This window comes from Danio rerio, chromosome 5 (assembly GCF_052040795.2).
Source record: "Danio rerio strain M-AB ecotype USA chromosome 5, GRCz13ab, whole genome shotgun sequence".
Classification (NCBI taxonomy): Eukaryota; Metazoa; Chordata; class Actinopteri; order Cypriniformes; family Danionidae; genus Danio; species Danio rerio.
Window position 1 is genome coordinate 9,566,253 of NC_141025.1, and position 25,109 is coordinate 9,591,361.

Consider the following 25,109-nt stretch of genomic DNA (forward strand, 5'->3'; position numbering starts at 1 on the left):
TTTATTTATTAAAAAAAATGTGTGTGTGTATATATATATATATATATATATATATATATATATATATATATATATATATATATATATATATATATATATGTATATATGTATATGTATATATATATATATATATATATATATATATATATATATATATATATATATATACATACATATATATATATACATACATATATATATATACATACATATATATATATACATACATATATATATACATATATATATATATACATATACATATATATATATATATACATATATATATATACATACATATATATATATATATATATATATATATATATATACATACATATATATATATATATATATATATATATATATATATATATATATATATATATATATATATATATATATATATATATATATATATATATATATATATATATATATATATATATATATATATATATATATATATATATACATACATATATATATACATACATATATATATATATATACATACATATATATATATATATATATACATATATATATATATATATATATATATATATATATATATATATATATATATATATATATATATATATATATATATATATATATATATATATATATATATATATACATACATACATACATATATATATATATATATATATATATATATATATATATATATATATATATACACATATATGTAATAAACATATTTATTAAAAAAATGTGTATATATATATATATATATATATATATATATATATATATATATATGTATGTATGTATGTATATATATATATCATTAAGAACACATTAAATAATTTTTGTAAGTAAATTTAGGAATCATTATTTCCTTTTTTTATTCATGTTTTCCATACTGTCCCAACTTTTTGTGAATCGGGGTTGTACACCACAGCAATTAAATTGTAAAACCTTCATTTATTGATATTAAAATAGTGTGAGAAAGTAGTTTGCTTACATTTTTTGTTCTCAACAGAAGTTTGTTTCTGTTTACAATAAGGAATGTGCAAATCTCTTTACAGAAAGGTATTGGATGCATCTAATTATAAAACACTACAATAATTATTAGCTTCACATTTGCTTACTACAACCAATGTAAACAAGGTGTGCCATGGTGCTCTAAAATAATAAACAAACATTATTCAAATTAACATTAACACCCAGTTCACTTTTTTCTGAAACATTTAAGTTTGTCTAATGTTTTTAAATGTTCATTCATAAAACCTTTAAAGGTTTAGCTCCAACTCTAATTAAACACACCTGAACAAGCTAATCAAGGCTTTACTAGGTATACTTGAAACATCCTGGCTGGTGTACTGAGGCAAGTTGGAGCAAAACCCTGCAGGGACACCGGCCCTCCTGGACCGAGATTGGTGACCCCTGGTCTAAGCCAATATGGCTGGGAATACACTGTAAACACGTTTTTTTAGACAAGTATTTTCTAGACAAGTAAAACATTTAGCATTGTTTTCAGAAAAATTGTCAAAATTAACTGAGTCCTTAAAACAAGCAAAATAATCTGTCTAAAAGCTAAGCAAAATGATTTTATTTCAAATCCAATTCAAGATTATTTTGCTAACCCCATTTTTTGTGCAATGCTATTACGCAGCACCTGACAACAGCTCCATTCTCCAGCTAGAATGCCAGAATGAGAGAATAGTTCTCGTGTTGTTCTGTTTTGTAATTTTTAAGTTACCATTTAATGCTAATGGTCTAATCTGATTCAATGACTTATGCTAAGCTAAGCTAAAAGTTCTTCCGCCAAACCTGTAAATCAACTTAATGGATTAAAAAATGGCAACTGTTTAACTCTAGGGGAGCTGTAAAATGAGACTATTTCCAAAATAAGTGGTGTGTTCCTTTAAGTGTATGATGGTCGGTACCTGGATCATGACAGGTTCAGTTGTTGGTCCCGCTGAGGTGAGATTCTCTATATTTCCGCTGCGCTCGTAGTTAAACTTTGTGCCACCAGCCTCGTACTCTCCATTCCACTGAATGATGTAATTCCCATTGAGGTAATATTCATCTGAATCAGACGCTCGCATCGCAAGGAAATTTCCAGCTTCTTCCACTTCCTGAATGTAGATATCCCGAGCTCCCGCCGGGATCAAAACCAGGTCCATGTACCCTAAATCACAGGGGTTTAACAAAAATTTAACCAGCCTCTAATGATAAAAATTAATGAATTCTATTTTTTTTTAATTTACACTTTATAAACACAGTCTCCAAAACATTTTTAGCCAAAAAAGAGCAGTTTCAAAGAGTTTTAAAAAGTATTTGTGGGGTATTTTGAGATGAAACTTCACATATACACTGTAGGGAACTCGAAGTTTATAAAAAGGTCATAATAGGCCCCCTTAAATAAAAGGTATTCTATACAATAAATAAGGGATAATGTACATCCAGCCAGTTGTTCTTGCAGAGACAAACCCAACAAGTTTATCAGCTTGATTCTGTAAAAGCAACTGTCTAAATGCACATTGTGCTGTTTAATACAGGGATGCATGGTCAAAAAACTAAATAAATAGACACAAAACATTAATCTGAGTTGTAATAATTTACTAACTCTTTAATTAAATGTAAAGCTGGCAGAAATTAAAACGACTAGATGCTTTGTGTTTAATTAAAGAGCTAGTAAATGATTACAGCTCAGAATAATATTTATTATACTGTATACCAGGGGTCTCAAACTCAATTTACCTGGGGGCCGCAGGAGGCAAAGTCTGGGTGAGGCTGGGCCGCATAAGGGATTTCACAAAAAAAAGTCCTCAAATGTCATTATTAACAGTTTTAATTATTTCTTCTGAACATGAAGTGTCATGAACATTAATAGAACATTGAGTGAAGATTATGAACAGTTCTTCTGAACATGGCATCTTTTGCCTACTTCTTGCTGCCAAAGACTTGACAGCGCTTCTTCTTACAAATCTGAACCACATTTGGCTTTAGAGCGGAAGCAGTTGAGACCCTCAGTATGGCTTGAAGATGATCATCATTAAGTCTAGACCTGTACTTTGACTTATTGAAGTCCTAGGGAAAAAAGTGGGGGAACTCACTCAAAACTTCCATTCCCTCACCTAAAAAAAGGCGTATATATGTATAAATAAAACACCCCCACACCACTCCAGTCACATCAGTCTGTACCAGTCTGTATCTACCTATAATATCAACACAAGATGCAGGGCAGGCACGTGCACACATAGGGCTCAACCTGTGCAGAGCACATGCCCTTTTTAGTCTTGCATAGAAAGTGCCCTTCCAAAATGATCAAAAGTGCCCCCACGACACGACACACCCTCGGTCCCACCCTTCAGTAGGCGCGCGATAACACCGCTCTTGAGTACGCGCGCGACAACACAGCTGATCAGAACGCGCGCGACAACGCGCATTGAGTGACAAGCACGCTGTGTACGGATAGAATCAGCGGAGCGGGGAGCACTCTCTCTCCCCGCTCCGCTGATTCTGTCAGAGTACAGCGGTCGGCGCGGGCCACAAAATATTGCACTGAGGGCCACAAATGGCCCGCGGGCCGCGTGTTTGAGACCCCTGCTGTATACAGTATTCAATAATGGTTAGGATGAATCATAATAACTGGATGTGTCTATGTTATAAATTGCAGCAGTTGGACTGTTGTGTTTGATCAATTAATACTTATAATATTATATAATTAGTGCTGTCAAAAATCGGGGTATTGGTGTCCATGTAAATGTATCAGTGAAAGTGCCAGATGATGTTGCAAGCTGTCAGAGACAGTGCATTTCTCTGCCTTTAAGTTGATTCTATGCGCCCTCAAATGTTTCATTAAGTTTGACGTGTTTTCCCCTTACACACAACTTTTTTAAAACATCTGCTTCATGTTTCTCAGTTGTCAGAATCCTTGTGAAATACAGCCATACCATACTAGACTAACGCTTAGTTTAAGCAAATTTGATGAACCCGATCGTACTTGTTGATGAATCGTAAGAGAGCCGCTCACTGGGTGTGTGCTGCGCTGTACTGCACGTGTTGTGTGTGTGCATGCATGCGTTTTTCTAGCAACAAGAACAAACCCCTAACATCACCAACGGTGTCCGTATTCCTCAAAGTTGTTCGGAATTAAATGTTTAGAGATGGGGTGACTAAAGTCCCTGTAAGAAGTCTATAGTATTTGGTGTGACACAACGTGTTCGTGCCTTTGATGTAGGCCTACTCTTTGATGCTTTCTGCGTCCTTGTCACAGCACCAGTGGCACCAAAATTAGGCACCGAAATTCATGTGCTGATTCTGTGATTCTGCTTGAGAATGTTCTCAATCTCAGGTCACATCATTCAAAAGAAAAGATCCACATTGTCCCCACGATGATGTCATCAGACTAGACTGTCTTAGCAACTGTCTGAATATAAAGCAGGACTAAGTAAAATTGTTTCTACTTTATAATTATTGTTCTTAACTCTCAGAAATACAACTTTACAATGAGTGCAATTGTTTGTGTTCAATACTTTACTGTTATAATTTTCCAATTTCCATATTTGCAGTGCCTGTATTTTGGATTTTTTTGCAGTCCACTTAGAATCCAACTTGGAAATCATTTTTGTTTGTTATTGGCATTGATTGTTTTGAAATTCAAATGGCACTTACATGCCTTTGTTTTTATTTCTGTAATAAATATGGCTGTCAAGCCAAAAGTTTGAGGATCTTGATGGTATATTGTGGGTATGTTGTTTACATAAATCTGGGTTACAAGTTGAACAAAAGTTCTAATAAACAATTATATTTTGAATTTTTATAGTTTCTTTGTCTTTAGTTCACATTAATTTTACATTTGAATAACCAAAATTATAAGTTTCAGTCTTTTAAGTGCGATTAAAAAAATGAACTAATTAATCAATTAACAGCATTATATATAATATAACATAACATATTTTGTTATATTATATTATATTATATTTTGTTATATTATATTTTGTTATATTATATTATATTATATTATATTTTGTTATATTATATTATATTATATTATATTAAATTATATTATATTATATTTTATTAAATTATATTTTGTTATATTATATTATATTATATTATATTATATTTTGTTATATTATATTATATTATATTATATTTTATTTTATTAAATTAAATTATATTTTGTTATATTATATTATATTATATTGTATTATATGATATTATATTATATTATATTTTGTTATATTTTGTTATATTATATTATATTATAACAAAATATAATATAATATAATATCATATAATACAATATAATATAATATAATATAACAAAATATAATTTAATTTAATAAAATAAAATATAATATAATATAATATAATATAACAAAATATAATATAATATAATATAATATAATATAATATAACAAAATATAATTTAATAAAATATAATATAATATAATTTAATATAATATAATATAATATAATATAACAAAATATAATATAATATAATATAATATAACAAAATATAATATAACAAAATATAATATAATATAATATAACAAAATATAGTTTAATTTAATATAATATAATGTAATAAACCAAAATATAATATAATATAATATAATATAATATAATATAATATAATATAATATAATATAATATAATATAATATAATATAACAAAATATAATATAATATAATATAATATAATATAATATAATATAATATAATATAATATAATATAACAAAATATAATATAACAAAATATAATTTAATAAAATATAATATAATATAATTTAATATAATATAATATAATATAACAAAATATAATATAATATAATATAACAAAATATAATATAATATAATATAACAAAATATAGTTTAATTTAATATAATATAATGTAATATACCAAAATATAATATAATATAATATAATTTAATATAATATAATATAATATAATATAATATAACAAAATATAATTTAATTTAATATAATATAATATAATATAACAAAATATCATATAATATATTATAATATAATATAACAAAATATAATATAATATAATATAATATAATATAATATAATATAATATAATATAATATAATATAACAAAATATAATTTACTTTAATATAATATAATATAACAAAATATAATATAATATAATATAATATAATATAATATAATATAATATAATATAATATAACAAAATATAATATAATATAATATAATATAATATAACAAAATATAATATAATATAATATAATATAATATAATATAACAAAGTATAGTTTAATTTAATTTAATATAATATAATATAACAAAATATAATATAATATAATAAAATATAATATAATATAATATAATATAATATAATATAATATAATATAATATAATATAATATAATATAATATAATATAATATAATATAATATAATATAATATAATATGGGCGGTTGCTCTCACAAAATAAAGCCTTACAGGCCATATGCAAAGCGAAGGAGTACCAAATAGCTAGGTGTACCTAAAATAAATTGTCTGCTGAGTGTATATCCAACTATATTAATAAAGTCAGGAGTGCAACTAACCAAATCCATCTTGCTCCACAAAGTTTTCCTTCACAGTCTCACAAGTGGATCCATCACCAAGACAAACACCACAGCTGTCCTCTTTAGCGTTGGAATTTATGCCAAAATCACATCCCACCTCCTGCAGAGAGATTAAACAAAACAGATATATATTATAGATGAGTTATTAAAACCATTATGTTTACAAAAGTGTTGAAAAAAATCTGCTCTCTGTTAAACAGAAAATGGGGAAAAAATAAACAGGGGGGCTAATAATTCAGGGGCGGTAACAATTCTGACTTCAGCTGTACATACTGTAGATACTTGTCCTACTTACTTTTACTGAACAGACAAAACAATACACTAACACACACAAAAGCAGAAATGGGTTGAAAGTAAGACATACCCAGCCACACTACCTTGCACACACCATTGACACAGATGTTCCTGCTGTTGTTGTTCATAAAGCAGGGCGTTCCATCTGTAACCGCATCCAACATCTTCTCAGAAAAGTTTTCATCCACAGGTTTGCAGTGAAGCTCGCAAGGACGCGCTGAGAGAGAGAGACAGAAAAAGAGAAAAGGACAGACAGGAAAAAGAGAGGTGCTATTTACTATTTGATATAATATTTTACTATGATAAGATGTGTAAAATACTTTATACTTTTGTAATTAATAGATTTAATATCATGGAATGTAGAAAAAAGTACCATTGTTTAACCTAGAGCTGTGTACACTCAAGTTTTGAACATTGATAATATGCTAGTTTTACAACTTCACTAGAGATAAACAGCTGAGTTTCACCATTTTTTAATCTGTTTAATCAATCTCCAGGTCTGGCAGAAGCACTTTTAGCTTAGCTTAGCATAAATCATTGAATTGGATTAGACCATTAGCATCTTGCTCAAAAATGACTAAAGAGTTTGGGTAATTTTACCATTTTAACGCTTGTCTCTTCTGTAGTACCATGATTGACTAAGACTGACAGAAAATGAAAAGTTGGTATTTTCTGGGTCTATAGGAACTATACTCTCATTCTGCCGTAAAAATCGAGGAACTGTTTTGCTGTGACTTGGAGATGGGTGAATGCTGTTAGAACTCTGGGTTTCCTTAAAAGTTTTAAGTGAAATTTATTTTTATTAAACATACAAAAGGCTTCATATGCTTACCCGAGCTGCAAACATTTAACTAAAAATACAGTACTACAGTGAAATTTTCTTACAATTTAAAATATTTCTTTCCTGTTTGAATGTATTTTAAATGTAGTAAATATTTTGCAATTGTCAGCATTATTAGTTCAGTCTTCAGTGTCATATGATCCTTCATAAATAATTTTAATATGCGGATTTGCTGCATCAGAAAAAATATTATTATCATCAATTTTAAAACCCCAAAACTGGGATTTATAGATGAATTAAAAGTTCCAATTCAATAGATTTTTCAGGATATACAATTATTTTGTAACTATATAAATTCAAAGCAAAAAAGAAAATGTCAAGCATCAAAACTTTATATTTGACCTTGACAATATGACCTTTATAGCCTTTCCTATAACCTTTATATAATTATTTTCTGAGGACATTTGACCATAATGTACATTAACACATTTAAAAAAAATAAATGTTTCGTTTAAAAATCACAGGGAAATTAAACAATATTTCAACCATTTTTGACCATATTTATATTACAAAAGCTATTTCAGACTATTTTGCTTGCATTCAGTATACAACTTTACATTTAATTTAATACATATTTTGCTAAATATGTTGTGTATTAATGTCTTTCTTTACTGTCATTTTAGATTATGCACTTAAATGTTATGCATTATTGCTGAATAAAAGCATCATTTTAAATATATAGAGGGGAATGCAAGTACTAAACACGTCATGTTTTTTTCTGGGAATAATATCTCTAAAGGAGCTGTTGACATGGAAATGAACCAGGGGTCCGTTCTTCGTACCTCGCTTAAATGATCTAAGATGATTTGGCAGATCCTGGATCTTTTAATCTTGATAACTGATCTCTCGCTAATTTGGTTCTCCAAACAAGTTCGCGAATCAGATTAGAATATCTGGATGAACTGATCTGAGATCGCTGCGTGTGTTGTGAAGGACAGATCTATCGATCCTAGAAATCATGATCAGCAATGCAACGATTGGCTGACGGCACAGCAGCGTAATGACATCATCTGATTAATATTCAATTATCCATGTGAGCAAAATTACATCAAATTAGCAGTAAACGGCTTGTTAAATATGACACGCAGTAACTTCACATTTGTTGTGAGCTGCAGGCTTTACACTTTCATTTTTCAAGAGTATTCATCATATATTTCAATGCAAATCAATGTATTTAGTTCTTCATTTAGAAAAGATTTTCTTTATTATAGTAACCGTTTTTTAATCGGTGTAAAGAATAACTGGTTGTTTCCAAAAGCATTTTGATATTGGTAAAGGCGTCTGCAACTTTTGTGAAGCATCACCGGCATATTAACTGTCAAAACATGTTTATGACCGCATAAATGTATTATTGCTTTTAAAAAAAAGTCACATATTGTGCATTTCTATTATACACAATTTGTACTAAAGCGATCTAAAAAGTTCATATCAATAAGTTTTCTCTTTGCACCACCAGGTGGCAGTCTTTGTATTTTCATTTCGAGGGTGCAGATTGCATACGTTTTATTAATATGTATAACTTTATTTATTTTATTAATGACTATAACTTTTATATATATAGTTAAAAAATATTTACTATTTTCCCAAGTGTAGATAACTTTTACTGTAAGAAAATATCAGAACTCGGTACATACTTTCTGTATTATCTTTGCTTGAACTGAGCCGATCTAATCCTGTTTATATGATTTGAACCTGCTCCCGATCAGGTTTGACCTAGCAGATCTGTTGCCATGACAACAACTCTCGGATCAGCTTTGAAGAACGAAACGATCCTGGATCGTGTCAAATCGTCAATATCCAAATCCAGCCAACTGAGTAATCCACGTACGAAGAACGGACCCCAGATTATGGTAAAAACTCAAACAATACAACTATAAAAATAAAACAAAACTAATTAAAAAAATGATTCATATGTAAACAACTATAAAATGACACAAGGAGAAAGTACTGAACTACTGAAACGTTTCTAATACTTTTTATACATTTTTTTTTTTTTTTTGGTGCTGGCAGTTAAAGAAGCCTCTCATGTGGAGAATAAAGTCCCATGCATTGCTCAGATGTGAGTTTTTCCACAGACTACAGACTTCGGCAGAGTGTAAAAATCTTATATGGGTCTTGTCTATCAAATCTGATCATTATATTGTATTTTCTATTGGATTTAGTTCAGGTGATTGTCTGGGCCATTCCACAGCTTGATTTTCTTTCTCTTAAAGCATTTTTGAATTTCCTTGGCTATGTTTTGGATCATTGTCTTGCTGAAATGTCCACCCTGGTTTCATCTTCATCCTCCAGCTAGTGTAGATGTTGGACTGAAGCAGCTAATATTCATTTACACAGGGCAGAGGATTGCTGAAGAACTACTGAGAGATTCAAGCTGCTGTCTGGGCTTTCACTGCCTTTTTACACCTCCATTTCTTCATGTGTTCAACACTTTCCCTGAGTCATTTCCTTTTAATACGCATAACTTCATTTGTAAACTAATTAGATTTGTTTTCTTTGCATATACAGATTTCTTTGGTTGTTACTAACATCCGAGGAAAATTTGCTGATGTGTTCAATACTTATTTATGTTTCAATGGTCGTGAGGATATAGATATTCTTCATTGTAGTATTGCTGTTAATCAGTAACCAAAATCAGACGCAGAAAAATCCCATAGTCTCATTCATTCAGACTTTTTCTTTTCGGCTTAGTCTTTTTATTCATTAGGGGTCGCCACAGCAGAATGAACTGCCAACTTATCCAGCATATGTTTTACGCAGCGGATGCTCTTCCAGCTGCAACCCACACATTCACCATGGCCAATTTAGTTTATTTAATTCACTTATAGCGTATGTTTTTGGACTGTAGGGGAAACCGGAGCACCCGGAGGAAACCCACGCCAACACAAGGAGAACAAGCAAACTCCACACAGAAATGCCAACTGACCCAGCCAGGGCTCGAACCAGCGACCTTCTTGCTGTGAGGCGATCGTGCTACCCATTGCGCTGCCTCCTATAAAGTCTACAAATCATTTATTAATACTATTTAAAATACAAGAATGAAAGTGTCTTTAGGCTGTAATGATCTACGATCCAAAAACTGAGCAAACAACAGTGACTCAACAACACTTGTGTCAGGAATCCACATGCTTTCTAAAGCTGGCTATTAAAAAAAGTGTGCATTCTTGAATGTGAACCAGCAAAAGTCTGTAAAATGGAAAGCAGCCACGTGTAAGAAGTTTTATGTTAATGTCGACCCGCCGCAGTGTGCATTATTGCAGTTTCTTGGCTCGGCTGTTCAGTTGTAGAGAGCATGTGTTTTCAGTTCTCAAGTTCAGGGCAACTAATGATCTTAAGCTTGTCGTGTTTATTCTAATGGTTATTAAGGAAAATATAATCAACTGGAGTGACATGGTGACTCAGTGGTTAGCACTGTCGCCTCACAGCAAGAAGATCGCTAGTTCCCGACTGGGTCTGTTGGCATTTTTTGTGGAGTTTGCATGTTCTCCTCGTGTTGGCGTGGGTTTTTGCCATGTTCTCCGGTTTCCCCCACAGTCCAAACACATGCACTATAGGCAGGGCCAGATTAACGTAAGGGCTAGGTGGGGCTGGAGCCCCAGGACCCACGGAGGAAGGGAGCACTTGATTGGCTGATGAATTGATTTGCGTTATGACGCGGGAAACGCCTCTTTGCGTTATGCTTTCTCTCGTCGATAATGTGAAGTATTCCTTTCGGTTGGCTGCTGTTCAAAAACAGTGAAGCCGGTGCTAAACTGGGGCTCAGAGTGGCTGTAGCCCAATCAGAATATTGAATAGGCCTGTTTTAGTCACCCATAAGGGTGATCAGTTGTCCTAACAGTCCAAGGACAGACTGTTATTTCAGCGAGAGCCGTCCAGTCAAATGTAAGCTAACCAAGCTCATCTTCATCATTGATACACTTGTATATGTGGTAACAGGAGCTGGGATAGGCAGAATCAAGCCTCGTTTATACTTCTGCGTCAAGTGACCGGCGTGACCCACGGCGCATGCAACGCGCATGGCTGTGCATTTATACTTGTGCGCGCTGTCTCTGTTGGTCTGCATTAACACTTCCGAAACGCTAGTTGGCAGTGAAGTGTAAATTTTCCTCTGTGTCGAGTTTCTTCGCTGCTTTTTTGCTTTTCCTGAACACGTCCTGGATGTACAAGTGGCTCAAACTCGCTCATTTTGAGGCAGGAACCGACGGACGAGCAACAACTTTAACTATGGGGTAAACACAAAGCAAAACTTCACAGCCTTCACGGCACTCCACACTTGTAAACAATCGCTCCATTGGGCTCGCGTCCAGCTCGCGCCATTCGCGCCTCTTGGTCCCGCCCAGACTCGTCAGCGCTACCAAGCCGACCAATCACAGAGCTTGCGCTACGCGTCGTTGCGACGTGTAGTTACAATTTTTGAGAGGTGCACGTCAGCGAAGGCCACGGCGAAGGGCTATGCGTCAGCGCCGTAGCATATGCCGGCGTTTGACGCAAAAGTATAAATCAGCCTTCAGCCGTGCATCGGTTACAGCTGGACCGAAACGGTGCGCACCAGCACAATCCTTCTATCACACAATATAACCGAGACAGTGTGCGAACAAATCAAATAGCTTACACAAGCAGTTATCAAAATATTCATCGTTGTGGAGTATACCTCAAGTAAATACACTCGGCTCTGCTTTACAGTAAGTCTAACTAAATCAGTTACAAAGCAAACTTTATGAATGTTTACTTTGCCCCTTTTGTAAAATTGACAATAATGCTATGGAGCAATGAAATATTGGCGCTGGCTTTCATCAGACAATATATCTGATGCTAAAACTAAATAAATAAATAAATAAAATAAAGACGCTAGCCTTCTGCAACTCAGAAGACCACAGTAAACTATTTTGATATTATATCATTAGGGATTTATGGTCAGCTAAAACTCTAAACAAATTTTTAAAGGTAAACCCCAATTTAATGTATTTATTCTAAAGCACTAGTTTAGGAAGTATTGCAAATGTTTTTTGTTCTGTTGATTTTTGCAGCCTGTTTGAACTTTAAAGTACATATTAAGTCATTACTTAATTTTATGAACTTGTATGCAAAAAGCTCACACTAGATACCAGAAGACAAGCTAATCAAATACAAAATGAGGGGGGAAATGCAAAAAAAAGTCCCCTTTGAGAAAAAAAGACTACCCCCCCCCCCCCCCAACCCTTCACTAGGCTGCCTACGAGCCTGGAATGTAAGAGTGTATGAGTGTTTCCCAGTAATGGGTTGCAGCTGGAAGGGCATCCGCTGTGTAAAACATATGCCGGAATAGTTGGTGGTTCATTCCGTTGTGGCGACCCCTGATAAATAAGAGACTAACCCGAAATAAAATGAATGAATGAATGAATGAATGAATATTGATGCAAAGAGATCTTACAAGGGCTTGAAACAGGAATCCACTGGTAGAGTTCATTGTGATACGGCACGGTGTTGAATTCACTGCACTGCATCTCTCTAAAGCTGGGATGTTTTCTGACACACAGCTTTGTGTTGCAAACACGGTAGCGCTTCCGCTCTCCTGTGCAATACTTCCCTCCAAACTCAGGCCTGTGTGAACAGGAGAAACAGAAAACATGCTTTAGATCAGTGGTTCTCAAACTGTGGTACGTGTACCACTAGTGGTACGCAGGCTTCCTTCTAGTGGTACGCGGAGGAATGAAATATGTCATGTACATGCTACACACATTTCAAAACTGATAAAAAATGATGTATATAAAATGTCATATATGACATATAGCCTATATTTCTGAGGTAATCTGCCATGTTTTTTAAACTGTGCTGTGTTGCAGCTGCTTTATTGGGCCTACTGCGCTACTGTATTTCAATACTTCTCATTTTGGTGGTACTTGGAGAGACTATTTTTTTCTGAGGTGGTACTTGATGAAAAATGTTTGAGAACCACTGCTTTAGATCATCTGTTCAGCAAAACAACGTATCAAAAAAGTAGAAAAAGACATAAAATGGATATTTAAGACTTAAGAAATAGTGTGATATTTACAAATTTGGTCAAATATGACAGCACTGGTAACTGCAGACCAAACAGGAAATGTTTAGTTAAAGCTACAAGAGTGCCCTCTAGTGCATTATACTGGTAGTGGAGAAAATGGGCTGATATATAGGAATAATAGTTGAATATTAGCATATTCGTTTTAATGCAGCATGCATATATTTTCTTTTCTCACCTCTTTAAAGCTGCTTTGGATCAATAGTTATTGTAAAGACAACTATTTAAACACATTTGATTTAATTTTCTGCATTTACAGAACTAAATATGACCTGAACCTGAAAAATGGTTTAAAATCAATATAACAAACATAAGACAAAGAACGGGCGATGCAGTGGCGCAGTAGGTAAAGAAGGTCGCTAGTTTGAGCCTTGGCTGGGTCAGGTGGCATTTCTGTGTGGAGTTTGCATGTTCTCCCTGTGTTCACATGGGTTTCCTCCGGGTGATCCGGGTGATCCGGGTTCCCCCACAGTCCAAAGATATGCGCTATAGGTGAATTGGGTAGGCTAAGTTGTTCATAGGACGAAGCAGTGGCGCAGTAGGTAGTGGTGTCGCCTCACAGCAAGAAGGTCGCTGGTTCGAGCCTCTGCTCAGTTGGTGTTTCTGTGTGGAGTTTGCATGTTTTTCCTGCACTCGCCTGGGTTTCCTCCGGGTGCTCCGGTTTCCCCCACAGTCCAAAGACATTCGGTGAATTGGGTAAGCTAAATTGTCAATAGTGTATGAGTGTGTGTGTGAATGTGTGTGTGGATGTGTGGCTGGAAGGGCATCCGCTGCGTAAAAATGTGCTGGATAAGTTGGTGGTTCATTCCGCTGTGGCGACCCCGCATTAATAAAGGGACTAAGCCTACAAGAAAATTAATGAATGAATTGTTCATAGTTTATGAGTGTGAATGAATGTGTATGGATGTTTCCCAGAGATGGGTTGCAACTGTAAAGGCATCAGCTGCGTAAAACATATGATGGATAAGTTAGAGGTTCATTCCACTGTGGCGACCCTAGATTAATAAAGGCACTAAGCCGAAAAGAAAATGAATGAATGAATGAATGAATGAAGGCACAGAACACTGCATGTATCCCACAATGGTTTCAATTTTCCTTCGTAGGTAATTATTTTTTTAATTAAAAAAAATAATGCAATGGGTTTCAAAACTATAATATTCTATATTGTTGTTGTTACAAACCTGATACACTGTTTATTATGTATTACAATATACACTCACCAGCCAATTTATTAGCTACACCTTAATAGTATTGTAGTGGACCCCTTTTTCCTTCAGAACTGCTTTAATCACTTGTGGCATAGGTACAACAAGTTACTGGAAATATTCCTCAGAGATTTTGCTCCATATTGGCATGATTGCATCACACAGTTGCTGCAGATTTGTCAGCTGCACATCCATGATGTGAATCTACCGTTCCACCACATCCCAAAGGTACTCTATTGGATTGAGATCTGGGGACTGTGGAGGCCACTTGAGTACAGTGAAGTCATTGTCATGTTCAAGAAACCAGACTGAGATGATTCATGCTTTATGACATGGTGCGTTATCCTGCTGGATTAGCCATCAGAAGATGGGTACACTGTGGTCATAAAGGGATGGACATGATTAGCAACAATACTCAGGTAGCCTGTGGCGTTGACACAATGCTCAATTGGTACTAATGAGCCCAAAGTGTGCCAAGAAAATATCCCCCACACCATTACACCACCACCACCAGCCTGAACTGTTGATACAAGGCAGGATGGATCCATGCTTTCATGTTGTTGATGCCAAATTCTGACTCGACCATCTGAATGTCACAGCAGAAATGGAGACTCATCAGACCAGGCAATGTTTCTCCAATCTTCTATTGTCCAATTGTGGTGAGCCTGTGTGAATTGTAGCCTCAGTTTCCTGTTCTTAGCTGACAGGAGTGGCACCTGGTGTGGTCTTCTGCTGCTGTAGCCCATCCACCTCAAGGTTGGACGTGTTGTGTGTTCAGAGATGCTCTTCTGGTTGTAACGAGTGGTTATTTGAGTTACTGTTGCCTTTCTATTAGCTGGAACCAGTCTGGCCATTCTCCTCTGACCTCTGGCATCAACCAGATATTTGCGCCGACAGAACTGCCGCTCACTGGATATTTTCTCTTTTTCGGACCATTCTCTGTAAACCCTAGAGATGGTTGTGCGTAAAAATTCCAGTAGATCACCAGTTTCTGAAATACTTAGACCAGCCTGTCTGGCACCAACAACTATGCCACATTCAAAGTCACTTAAATCCCCTTTCTTTCCCGTTTTGATGCTCAGTTTGAACTTGCGTTAAACAGCAGTTGGACAGCTGACCCTAACAAATGGCCGGTGAGTGTTTTATAATTGTTATCCGTTCAAATTGTTACCAGCTTTAAAAGGTAAATGAAATGTTGCATTTTAATCTTTTATTAACATGCATGTAAAATCTTTAAAAATATGATTTATGTGCATTTTAGCTCATAAAATGGCCATTGAATTCATAAGCTCAAAAGCAAAGACATAAGATTTGACAGAATTAGACTTGTGAACGAATGTTGAACACAAAGGAAGACACATTGAAGAATGTTGGGGAATAAAACTGCAGTTGACTTCCATAGTATTTTTCTACTATAGATGTCAATGGCCTTCTTTCTCCAACATTCGAACGTGGTTGAGAAACCCTGCTTTAACACCAAGTGAAGGACTATAAAGAAAACAAAAATGACAAAAAATACTAAGACATGAATGAATAAAAGAAAAGTACTGAGGAATAACTGTACTTAGGCTGGTTGCATTCCCTGTCGGCCGTCTGAACTCCGGCTCCACAGGTGCGAGAACAGTGAGACCAGGAGCTCCAGGGACCCCAGCCTCCATGCACGGTTTCCGGTAACTTCCCCACGATCACACACTCACCAGAGATACACCACTGACACACAGATACACAGTCAAAGGGTTATTAATTACTCCTGAGACATTCGTTCATCTTCAGAACACAAATTAAGATATTTAAGATCATCATAGGGCAGCAACGAGGCACTGTGAGTAGCACAATCACCTCACAGCAAGAAGGTCGCTGGTTCGCTAACAATCTGAGTCAGTTGGCATTTCTGTGTGGAGTTTGCATGTTCTCCCCGTGTTGGTGTGGGTTTTCTACGGGTGCTCTGGTTTCCCTCACAAGTCCAAAGACATGCGCTATAGGTGAATTGGGTAAGCTAAATTGTCCGTAGTGAATGTGTGTGAATGAGTGTGCATGGATGTTTCCCAGTGATGGGTTGCAGATGGAAGAGCATCAGCAGCGTAAAACGTATGCTGGATAGGTTGCCGGTTCATTCCACTGTGGCAACCCCAGATTAATAAAGGAACTAAGTCGAAAAGAAAATGAATGAATGAAGGATCAGCGTATGATATGTGTACATATTTAAACTCTGCTGAAGTCCAGCAGTACTAGGACTAAATACCACAAGGTCATCTATTTAGTTACAGAATATTCATTTTAGGGTGAAGTAACCCTTTAAAGATATAAGAACAGAACAAATACTATGTGCTTCTTTTTGATTGTGTATCTCTCCTACCTTTTCAGGTCCACACCTGGTTCCGTCGATCGGTGAGTCTAGTTTAGAGCGGCACGATCCATTTACTGAGCACCACAGAATCTGACACACATTCTGCAAACAGCAGAGGCTGAATTAATGAAGATCTCCTTTTGTTAATCCAGACAAGAAAATATGTTATGCTTTAGATGCAAATCAAAGCAATCTTCCTGAATGAATACGAGTTGAACTCTAACAGAACATTTCTCTACTAAAGCATGAAATATTTTCAGATCACAGGCAAATAGAAAAAAAAGTCCACATGAAATTAACACTTTGTTTGCGTTTTCTTAAAATTAAATTTTTGGAAATGTACCAAACTACCAAATTATCCCTAAAAATGTCAAATGTAAAAGCAGGGTTTACCTAAAAATGAAAAATTCTGTCATTTACTCACTTTTTTCAATATATTTTTTTTGTTTTGAAGAACACAAAAGTATTTTATACAATGTTGGCAACTGCACTGTTTAAAGGTGCTGTATGTAAGTTTTTGACTCTTCTAAAGTATAAAAATACCATAATATGTTTGCAGATATTCAATGGAAATATATGGAAAACATGCATTTCATTCATTCATTCATTCAGGAAGGCTCTCAGAGCATGCATATGTGACTAAAACGCGACTGAAATGCGACCTCTGGTGGACAGTAGCAGACTAAATGTTACGAGTGTAAACTTTAGGTGAGCAGGTTACATTGTAACCGCATGTGCTCACAACACACTACGTGATTAGATACACAGTGATAAGCAATGTGGCTGTTTGCACCAGACGAAACACAACAGAAATTTGAATGCAGCCATTTACAAGCACAGAACAGTGCGCTCACTGCACCTCAACGAAATGGTAACGTTTATAATCTAATTAATACATATTAACCCTCTTTAACATTATTAAATGTACTTGCCGGCAGATAGCTCTCTGCAACTCTCACATGGTCGCCCACTGAAGCTAAGCAGGGCCTGGTCAGTACCTAGATGGGAGACCACATGGGAAGGCTAGATTGCTGCCATAAGTGGTGTTAGTAAGGTCAGCAGGGGGGGCCCAACCTGTGGCTTGAGTGGGTCCTAATGCTCTAGTATAGTGAAGAGGACTCTATGCTGCTCAGTGAGCACCGTCTTTTGGATGACTCGTTAAAAATCCCATGATGTCCTTCGAAAAAAGTAGGGGTTTAACCTCGAGATACTGGCCAAATTTGCCCAGTGGCCTCTGTCCATTGATGCAGTGGTGCAGTAGGTAGTGCTGTCGCCTTACAGCAAGAAGGTCACTGGGTCGCTGGTTCACTGTGTAAAAATGTGCAGGATAAGTTGATAGTTCATTCTGCTGTGGCGACCCCGGACTAATAAAGGGACTTAGCCGACAAGAAAATGAATGAATGACTCTGTCTCCTCTCCACCAATCAGCTGGTGTGTGGTGTGTGGTCTGGCACAATATGGCTGCCATCGCATCATCCAGATGGATCCATCCCGATGTGTAAAGCGCTTTGAGTGCCCAGAAAAAGCACTTTATAAATGTAAGGAATTATTATCATAATTATTATGCTGAATCACTGATATGTGTTGGCTTACAGTGAAATTCCATTTCAATTGGTTAATTTTATTCACAAGATTCGAGGTGAACTATTTGCTGCTGCGTAGTAATTATTCGCTACACTGCGTAGTTAATTTGATTACAATAATGTAATGTAAATTCTATTTATGGTGTTTTTTGTATTAAATGCTCTACTCACCTCAACTTCTGAGCAGAAGGTGGCGTTAGGGCCGTACTGCAGTTGGCACTGGTGCTGCGGTGTATATCTCACTCCTGGAGCTGCTCCCGGGGTGCTCAGGTCTCTCTTAGAAGGACGATCATCCAGACAGAAACCCCAGCCACGACTGACAACACAACAGGAAGATGATAATTTTTAAACCAAGATTATTGTCTGAAAAACTCCCAATCAATCAGTTGAAAATACTTTATTTACTGATTAATTTGATCCATCCTTACTAGTGTTGACTACTGGTTAGTTTTAGTTCTATGTGTTAGTATCAGGGTGCGAACTATCCATTGGCGATTGGGGGGGTCAAGCGTTGCGGTTACGTTCGGTAATACGCCTCAGTGTACCAAAGTTATACATTTATTTCAATTACGTCTAAATGATTAGTCAAAGTTTTGTTTTCATTGTTTTGAGGGACATTTAGTGGTCCTCAGTGACATTTGTGATATTAAATAAATGGTGCCAGGTTTGCATTTCTGCACCTATTAATGAATGACAATGAAAAATGTATTCCATGTGTGAGCAAGTGTGTATTAAAATACAAACTATGCATCTAGTTTTACAGATACCTATACAGTACTAATGCCTATTTTACAGGAAACAGTTTTGTGAACACCTACACAGTCTGTTGGTGCTCTAGAGTTGCGGTTTCATAGAAAGGTAATTCATAGTGTGTGGTTATTAGTCTCGATGTAAAAGCTCGGAACTTGAAACTAGCACACAGTTGGCTGTAAAACTATACAAACACAAATAATTGTGCACTCTCTGCTTGGTCTGTGTCCGAGGCGTACATTTACGGCGGAATGCTGATCCTCTCACTCACGCTGCTTCTCTCTGTCTGCCTGTCTGTTCCCAAACACAGAGCGGGGGAGCTCTCGGCTCCGCCCTCTTGTTACGTTGGGCGGGAATTTAAAACTAATTTTCATGTGAAGCAACACACCCCTAAAACAGCGAGCTGTGTACACGCCCCCAAAATGACACATTTGAACACATTTTAATAAACAAATCTGAATTGTGTTTTGAACTGAACCTAAACTGGCACACTCAGAAGAACCATAATATTAATATTAAATCATAAAAAGGGGTAAACTATGTGACCTTTAACAAACTTAACTCTTTCATGACTTAATATAACCCATTAATAAATTAGGCAGACACACTGTTAGTGCACCTTAAGAACACATACTGTACTGTTAATGACATGTTGGTGTACATGAGAGTGTGTTCTCACTCCAGAAAGCGTGTGATGTACTCTTTACTGCAGGATGACCAGGTGAGAGGAGAGGAGTCATACTGAAGCTGCCGGGACATGATGAAGGGCTGTTTGCCTACAAACTCACAGTCGTTGCCCTGACCGTCATGCTGGATGCCAAAACTACAACACAAAAACACTTCTCCTTTTAGACATTCACTGCTATTCAGAGATTTACGGAGGGTGAAACTATCTTTAAAAAATATCTACATTTCTGTACGTTCATAATCAGCCAATTACACTATGTATTTCACACGACATGTACTTATGTAATGTGAAGGGGACGCTGACAACAGGGTGCGTATATAACTTCGTTTTTTTCATATATATTTATGGATATTTGCTGGAAATCAGAAATTAATTTTGAAATAGTTTTGAAACAAATCTTTGTGCTTAACGAAATTATGTAGGCTAATGGATGTCTTCAGTGGAGTGAGTACAACACCTTTCCTTACTTCACGAAAGTAAAAGAGTGAAGTAAAGAGAGTGTAAAGAGGCCGAATGGAGGAGGCTCATTCTTTATCCTTGCACTGTAAATGCTCTGTTTAACCGTTTTCTCACTAGTGAAGCATCCGTTTTTCCACATACAAAGTCTGCCATGTAAATAGCAAACGCGCCATGGCATGACTCAACTGACTCTTAAAGTGAATGGGAGATGAGACTGTGATTGGTTTAATGCAGGAAATGCTCAAAACGTATATTTTTCGATCCTTAAAATAGTAAAAGTGGATTTGGACATGCCCTTAATGCTTTTGAGCCATGCTCTTTAAGCTGCAGTCATACTAGAGTTTGTGCGTGTGAAATTCTGTCGTAGGGGGCTGCGAAAAGGGGCGGCATTAAACAAGATGATTAGACATTAAAAAAAGCGAGCGACTAGTCCATATTTAAAATATCTGTCCAGAGAGGTAATTTCGCAGGTAAGAGTTCACTAAACTTGAACTTTGCAATGCAAAAAAAAAATTTGTTGCGTGACCTTAAGTTTCCGGTCTGACGCATTCGCGTGCATATGAATGGAAGTCTATAGGGAGAAAAATCCAGTGTGACCGCAGCATCAGACTTAGATCGTATAGATCGCATAGATCGTCAAAAATGGAGCTAAATAGTTTTAACAACTCATTTCTAATAAATGATTTATTTTATCTTGATGACAGTAAATAATATTTTAGACACTTCTGTACAGCTAAAAGTGACATTGAAAGGCTTAAATGGGTTAATTAGCATAATTATGCCATTCATTGTATGGCGATGGCTTGTTCTGTAGACAATTGAAAAAAATACTGCTAAAAGGGGCTAATAATTTTGACCTTAAAATTATTTGAATAACTTAAAAAACACTTTTATTCTAGCCAAAATAAAACAAATACGACTTTCTTCAGAAGAAAATTTTTTATTTAATAGTTATGTCGTCACTGGCTTGCACAAGCTCACCTGTGTCCGAGCTCATGAGCGATTGTGAACGCCACAGGAAGCCCCGAGTCCTCATTGATATTGCAGGATCGATGCGGCTGACACATGCCTGACAGGTGAGATAAACCCAGAGTCTCGCACGGCTGATTCATGCCAGCGCAGACATCCTTCCTGAAAACACAAATCACCTCAGGTCAGAAGCAGCGTTCATTCACTTTACAGGCCACTAAAGTCACGCTGCAGGGAGAAACAAGAGTTAAGTATTCTTTGTCATTTACTGTATGTAAAAACTGGCACAGATTTCTTGTGTTTTGGCTGTGTTCGGCATGCAGGAGCTCTGGGGAATCTCAGAAACAAGCTTGGAGGATCGAACATGGTGAGATCATTCAGTATGGAGCTTTTTATGAGTTTATAGCTCAAGGGTAGACAGAAACCGACATAAAAAAGAGTGAGGGAGTTTATCTGTACGCCTGATCATGGAACTTTATGTAATATTAATAATATTATTGTGTTTAAATAAGCAGCTGTAGGCTGCACGGTGGCGCAGTGGGTAGCACGTTCGCCTCACAGCAAGATGGGTCGCTGGTTCGAGCCCCGGCTGGGTCAGTTGGCATTTCTGTGTGGAGTTTGCATGTTCTCCCCGTGGTTGTTCTCCGGGTGCTCCGGTTTCCTTCACAAGCCCAAACACATGTGAATTGGTTAAGTTAAATTGTCCGTACAGTATGTGTGTGAATGAGTGTGTGTGGATGTTTCCCAGTGATGGGGTGCAGCTGGAAGGGCATCCGCTGCATAAAACATATGCTGGATGAGTTGGAGGTTCATTCCGCTGTGGTGACCCCAGATTAATAAAGGGACTAAGCCAAAAAGAAAATGAATGAATGAATGAATACGCAGCTGTATGCTGTATGTGCAGTTGTATTTAGATTTATTCAGCATTATAAAATAAACAAAGGTAATTTGAGCAAATGCAGTAAATTGTATTAATGCCAGGATATTGTTTCGATCATAGGAATATAATCATAGGAATATAAAAATGATAGAAAAAGAAATGCATATGTATGTATTGATTTATGCATTCTTACAGTATGTTATTATATCATAATATACCACTTATATATATATATATATATATATATATATATATATATATATATATATATATATATATATATATATATATATAAGTGGTGTAATGGATCACAAATCACAGTTTAGATCACATTAGTATTTTTTAGTCACAGATTGGACAATTTTCTTTCCATTTATTACTAAAAAAGCACTGCAAGTCTCTTTTGGTTTTAACAAACATAGCTTTTAATTTAATTAAAAATAAAATAAAGAAATAATCTGCTGAATAAAAATAAATAATAAAATATTCAGTACTGTGAGAAATTCACAGTCACTGCTACTGTTCCTGGTGAGGCTAAAAGTATAAATCTAACATTATAATTTGTAAAACCCAGATTTATTCTTAGTCTTATTTTCAATAAATGCTTCAGCTATTCCCTCATAAAACATGTTTCATTGCTAGATGATCATTTTTGAAGAATTATTCAGTGGCATATTTTTGATACATATTTCTGCCAATAACTTTCTTTTTTGAGCATTGTTAAATGCATATGATGGCAATTTCAATCTTTACTATAAACATGAGTGGTTTTATCTAAACTATAAACTAGAATCTGAATCTGAATCTCTTTCTTGATTTTCCGTTTTTAAAACAGATTTGAATGCTGTGATACAAAGGAATAATAAACATATGCAAATCACCACGACTTATTATTGTTGTTGAATGGGTGTTGGAATCCTAATCTTTTAATGATTAATAGTGCAGCTTACACTGAATGCATTAATGGAGACTAAACAAGTAGTGACAGAAAACACCTTTAATAACCTATGAAACCCACCACATGCCGAATAACCTTCTTCTGCCATCATTAAATTTTACAGGAAAGCCTAAATGCTTTCAATAATGTGATTTGAATGATGCCAGAGGCAATCTCTTAGTGATCATTACAAATTTACTAAAGTAAAAAAAAAAGAAATGTAATCATCAGCTGGTCATGTGGGTTCCGAACCGTCGGTTGTGATCCATGCGAATCAAGGATGAACCGTGATTCTTTACACCCCTAATAAACTGTATATACAGTTGAAGTGTAACCCAAATTATGTTTAACAGAGCAAGGAAATGTTCAAAGTATGTCTGATAATATTTTTTCTTCTGGAGAACGTTTTTACTTTCAACTTATTTGTTTTATTTTGGCCAGAATAAAATTTTTAAAAATGTTTACATTTTTCAAAAACCATTTTAAGGACAAAAAGATTAGCCCCTTTAAGCAAATTATTTTTATTCAATATTCCACAGCATAAGCCATCGTTATACAATAACTTGCCTAATTACCCTAACCTGCCTAGTAAACTTAATTAACCTAGTTAAGCCTTTAAATGTCACTTTAAGCTGTAAAGAAGTGTCTTGAAAAATATCTAGTCAAATATTATTTACTGTCATCATAGCAAAGATAAAATAAATCAGTTATTAGAAATGTGTTATTAAAACTATTATATTTAAAAATGTGTTGAAAATCTTCTCTCCGTTAAACAGAAATTAGGGGAAAAAAATAAACAGGGGGGCTAATAATTCTGACTTCAATTTTATATACACAAGGGTAATGACAAAAAAAAAATAAAAAATTGTAATTATATATTTTTTACTTTAAGTTAACTAAAGGATAAAAATAAACAACAATGTATTATATTTAGAAATAAAATAAATAAATTTATTAAAATGAAAATCAACTAATAACACATATAAATATGTTTAAAATAAAAAGAAATGACAAAAAATATATATTAAACAATTATAAACTTTAATAAACTTATAATTATGACTGAAAATATAAGGGAAAATATAAATACATTAAAAAATGCAGTAGCATTTAATCTTGTCCCAAAATCAATCACAAATATATAAAAATAAAGAAATAATGAAATGCATATAATGTAAAGAAAAAAAAAGCAATGTATTTCTATGTGCACTGTTCATATTTACAGATCACTGTGCCTTTACCGTGTGATGAGAATAGCAACGTCATGGTGTGCCGGATGAGTGTCACTCTGAGGATTGAGGTTTTTTTGCCATGTACAGAAGCTGGTGAGAGTGGTATCAGCATGGTGAATAATCTTCAGCCCTTTCTGAAAACACACATAACTCATTTGATTTCTATTGCATCCAGTAACCCTGCATAAAACACCAGCATATTTTGTTTAATGCATATATTCAGTCTCATTATCAAACATAACCTGCAGTCAACTATTAAACCATCACTAACCAGCATATATGATCAATCTGAACCACCTTCAA

At 34.7% G+C, this 25,109-nt stretch overlaps 3 protein-coding genes across 3 annotated transcripts in view; 2 read left to right on the forward strand and 1 right to left on the reverse strand.

Annotated features, from left to right (window-relative positions):
* tnksb (tankyrase, TRF1-interacting ankyrin-related ADP-ribose polymerase b) overlaps positions 1-25,109 on the forward strand; it is a 318,296-nt gene that overhangs the window by 141,640 nt on the left and 151,547 nt on the right. The window lies entirely within an intron of this gene.
* The window catches only part of LOC147843842 (uncharacterized), a 321,661-nt gene that overhangs the window by 96,422 nt on the left and 200,130 nt on the right, over positions 1-25,109 (forward strand). The gene's annotated exons all lie outside the window — the stretch shown is intronic.
* The window catches only part of adamts12 (ADAM metallopeptidase with thrombospondin type 1 motif, 12), a 75,260-nt gene that overhangs the window by 22,008 nt on the left and 28,143 nt on the right, over positions 1-25,109 (reverse strand). Inside the window, exons 6-15 of the mRNA XM_087253282.2 lie at positions 24,816-24,940; positions 21,770-21,919; positions 20,321-20,464; positions 19,063-19,207; positions 17,318-17,410; positions 16,526-16,671; positions 13,130-13,299; positions 6,962-7,095; positions 6,564-6,684; positions 1,920-2,164 (exon numbers count right to left, since the gene is read on the reverse strand). Of these exons, the coding sequence (XP_087109408.1) occupies positions 1,920-2,164; positions 6,564-6,684; positions 6,962-7,095; positions 13,130-13,299; positions 16,526-16,671; positions 17,318-17,410; positions 19,063-19,207; positions 20,321-20,464; positions 21,770-21,919; positions 24,816-24,940 (1,473 nt within the window). The remainder of the gene's footprint in view (positions 1-1,919; positions 2,165-6,563; positions 6,685-6,961; positions 7,096-13,129; positions 13,300-16,525; positions 16,672-17,317; positions 17,411-19,062; positions 19,208-20,320; positions 20,465-21,769; positions 21,920-24,815; positions 24,941-25,109) is intronic.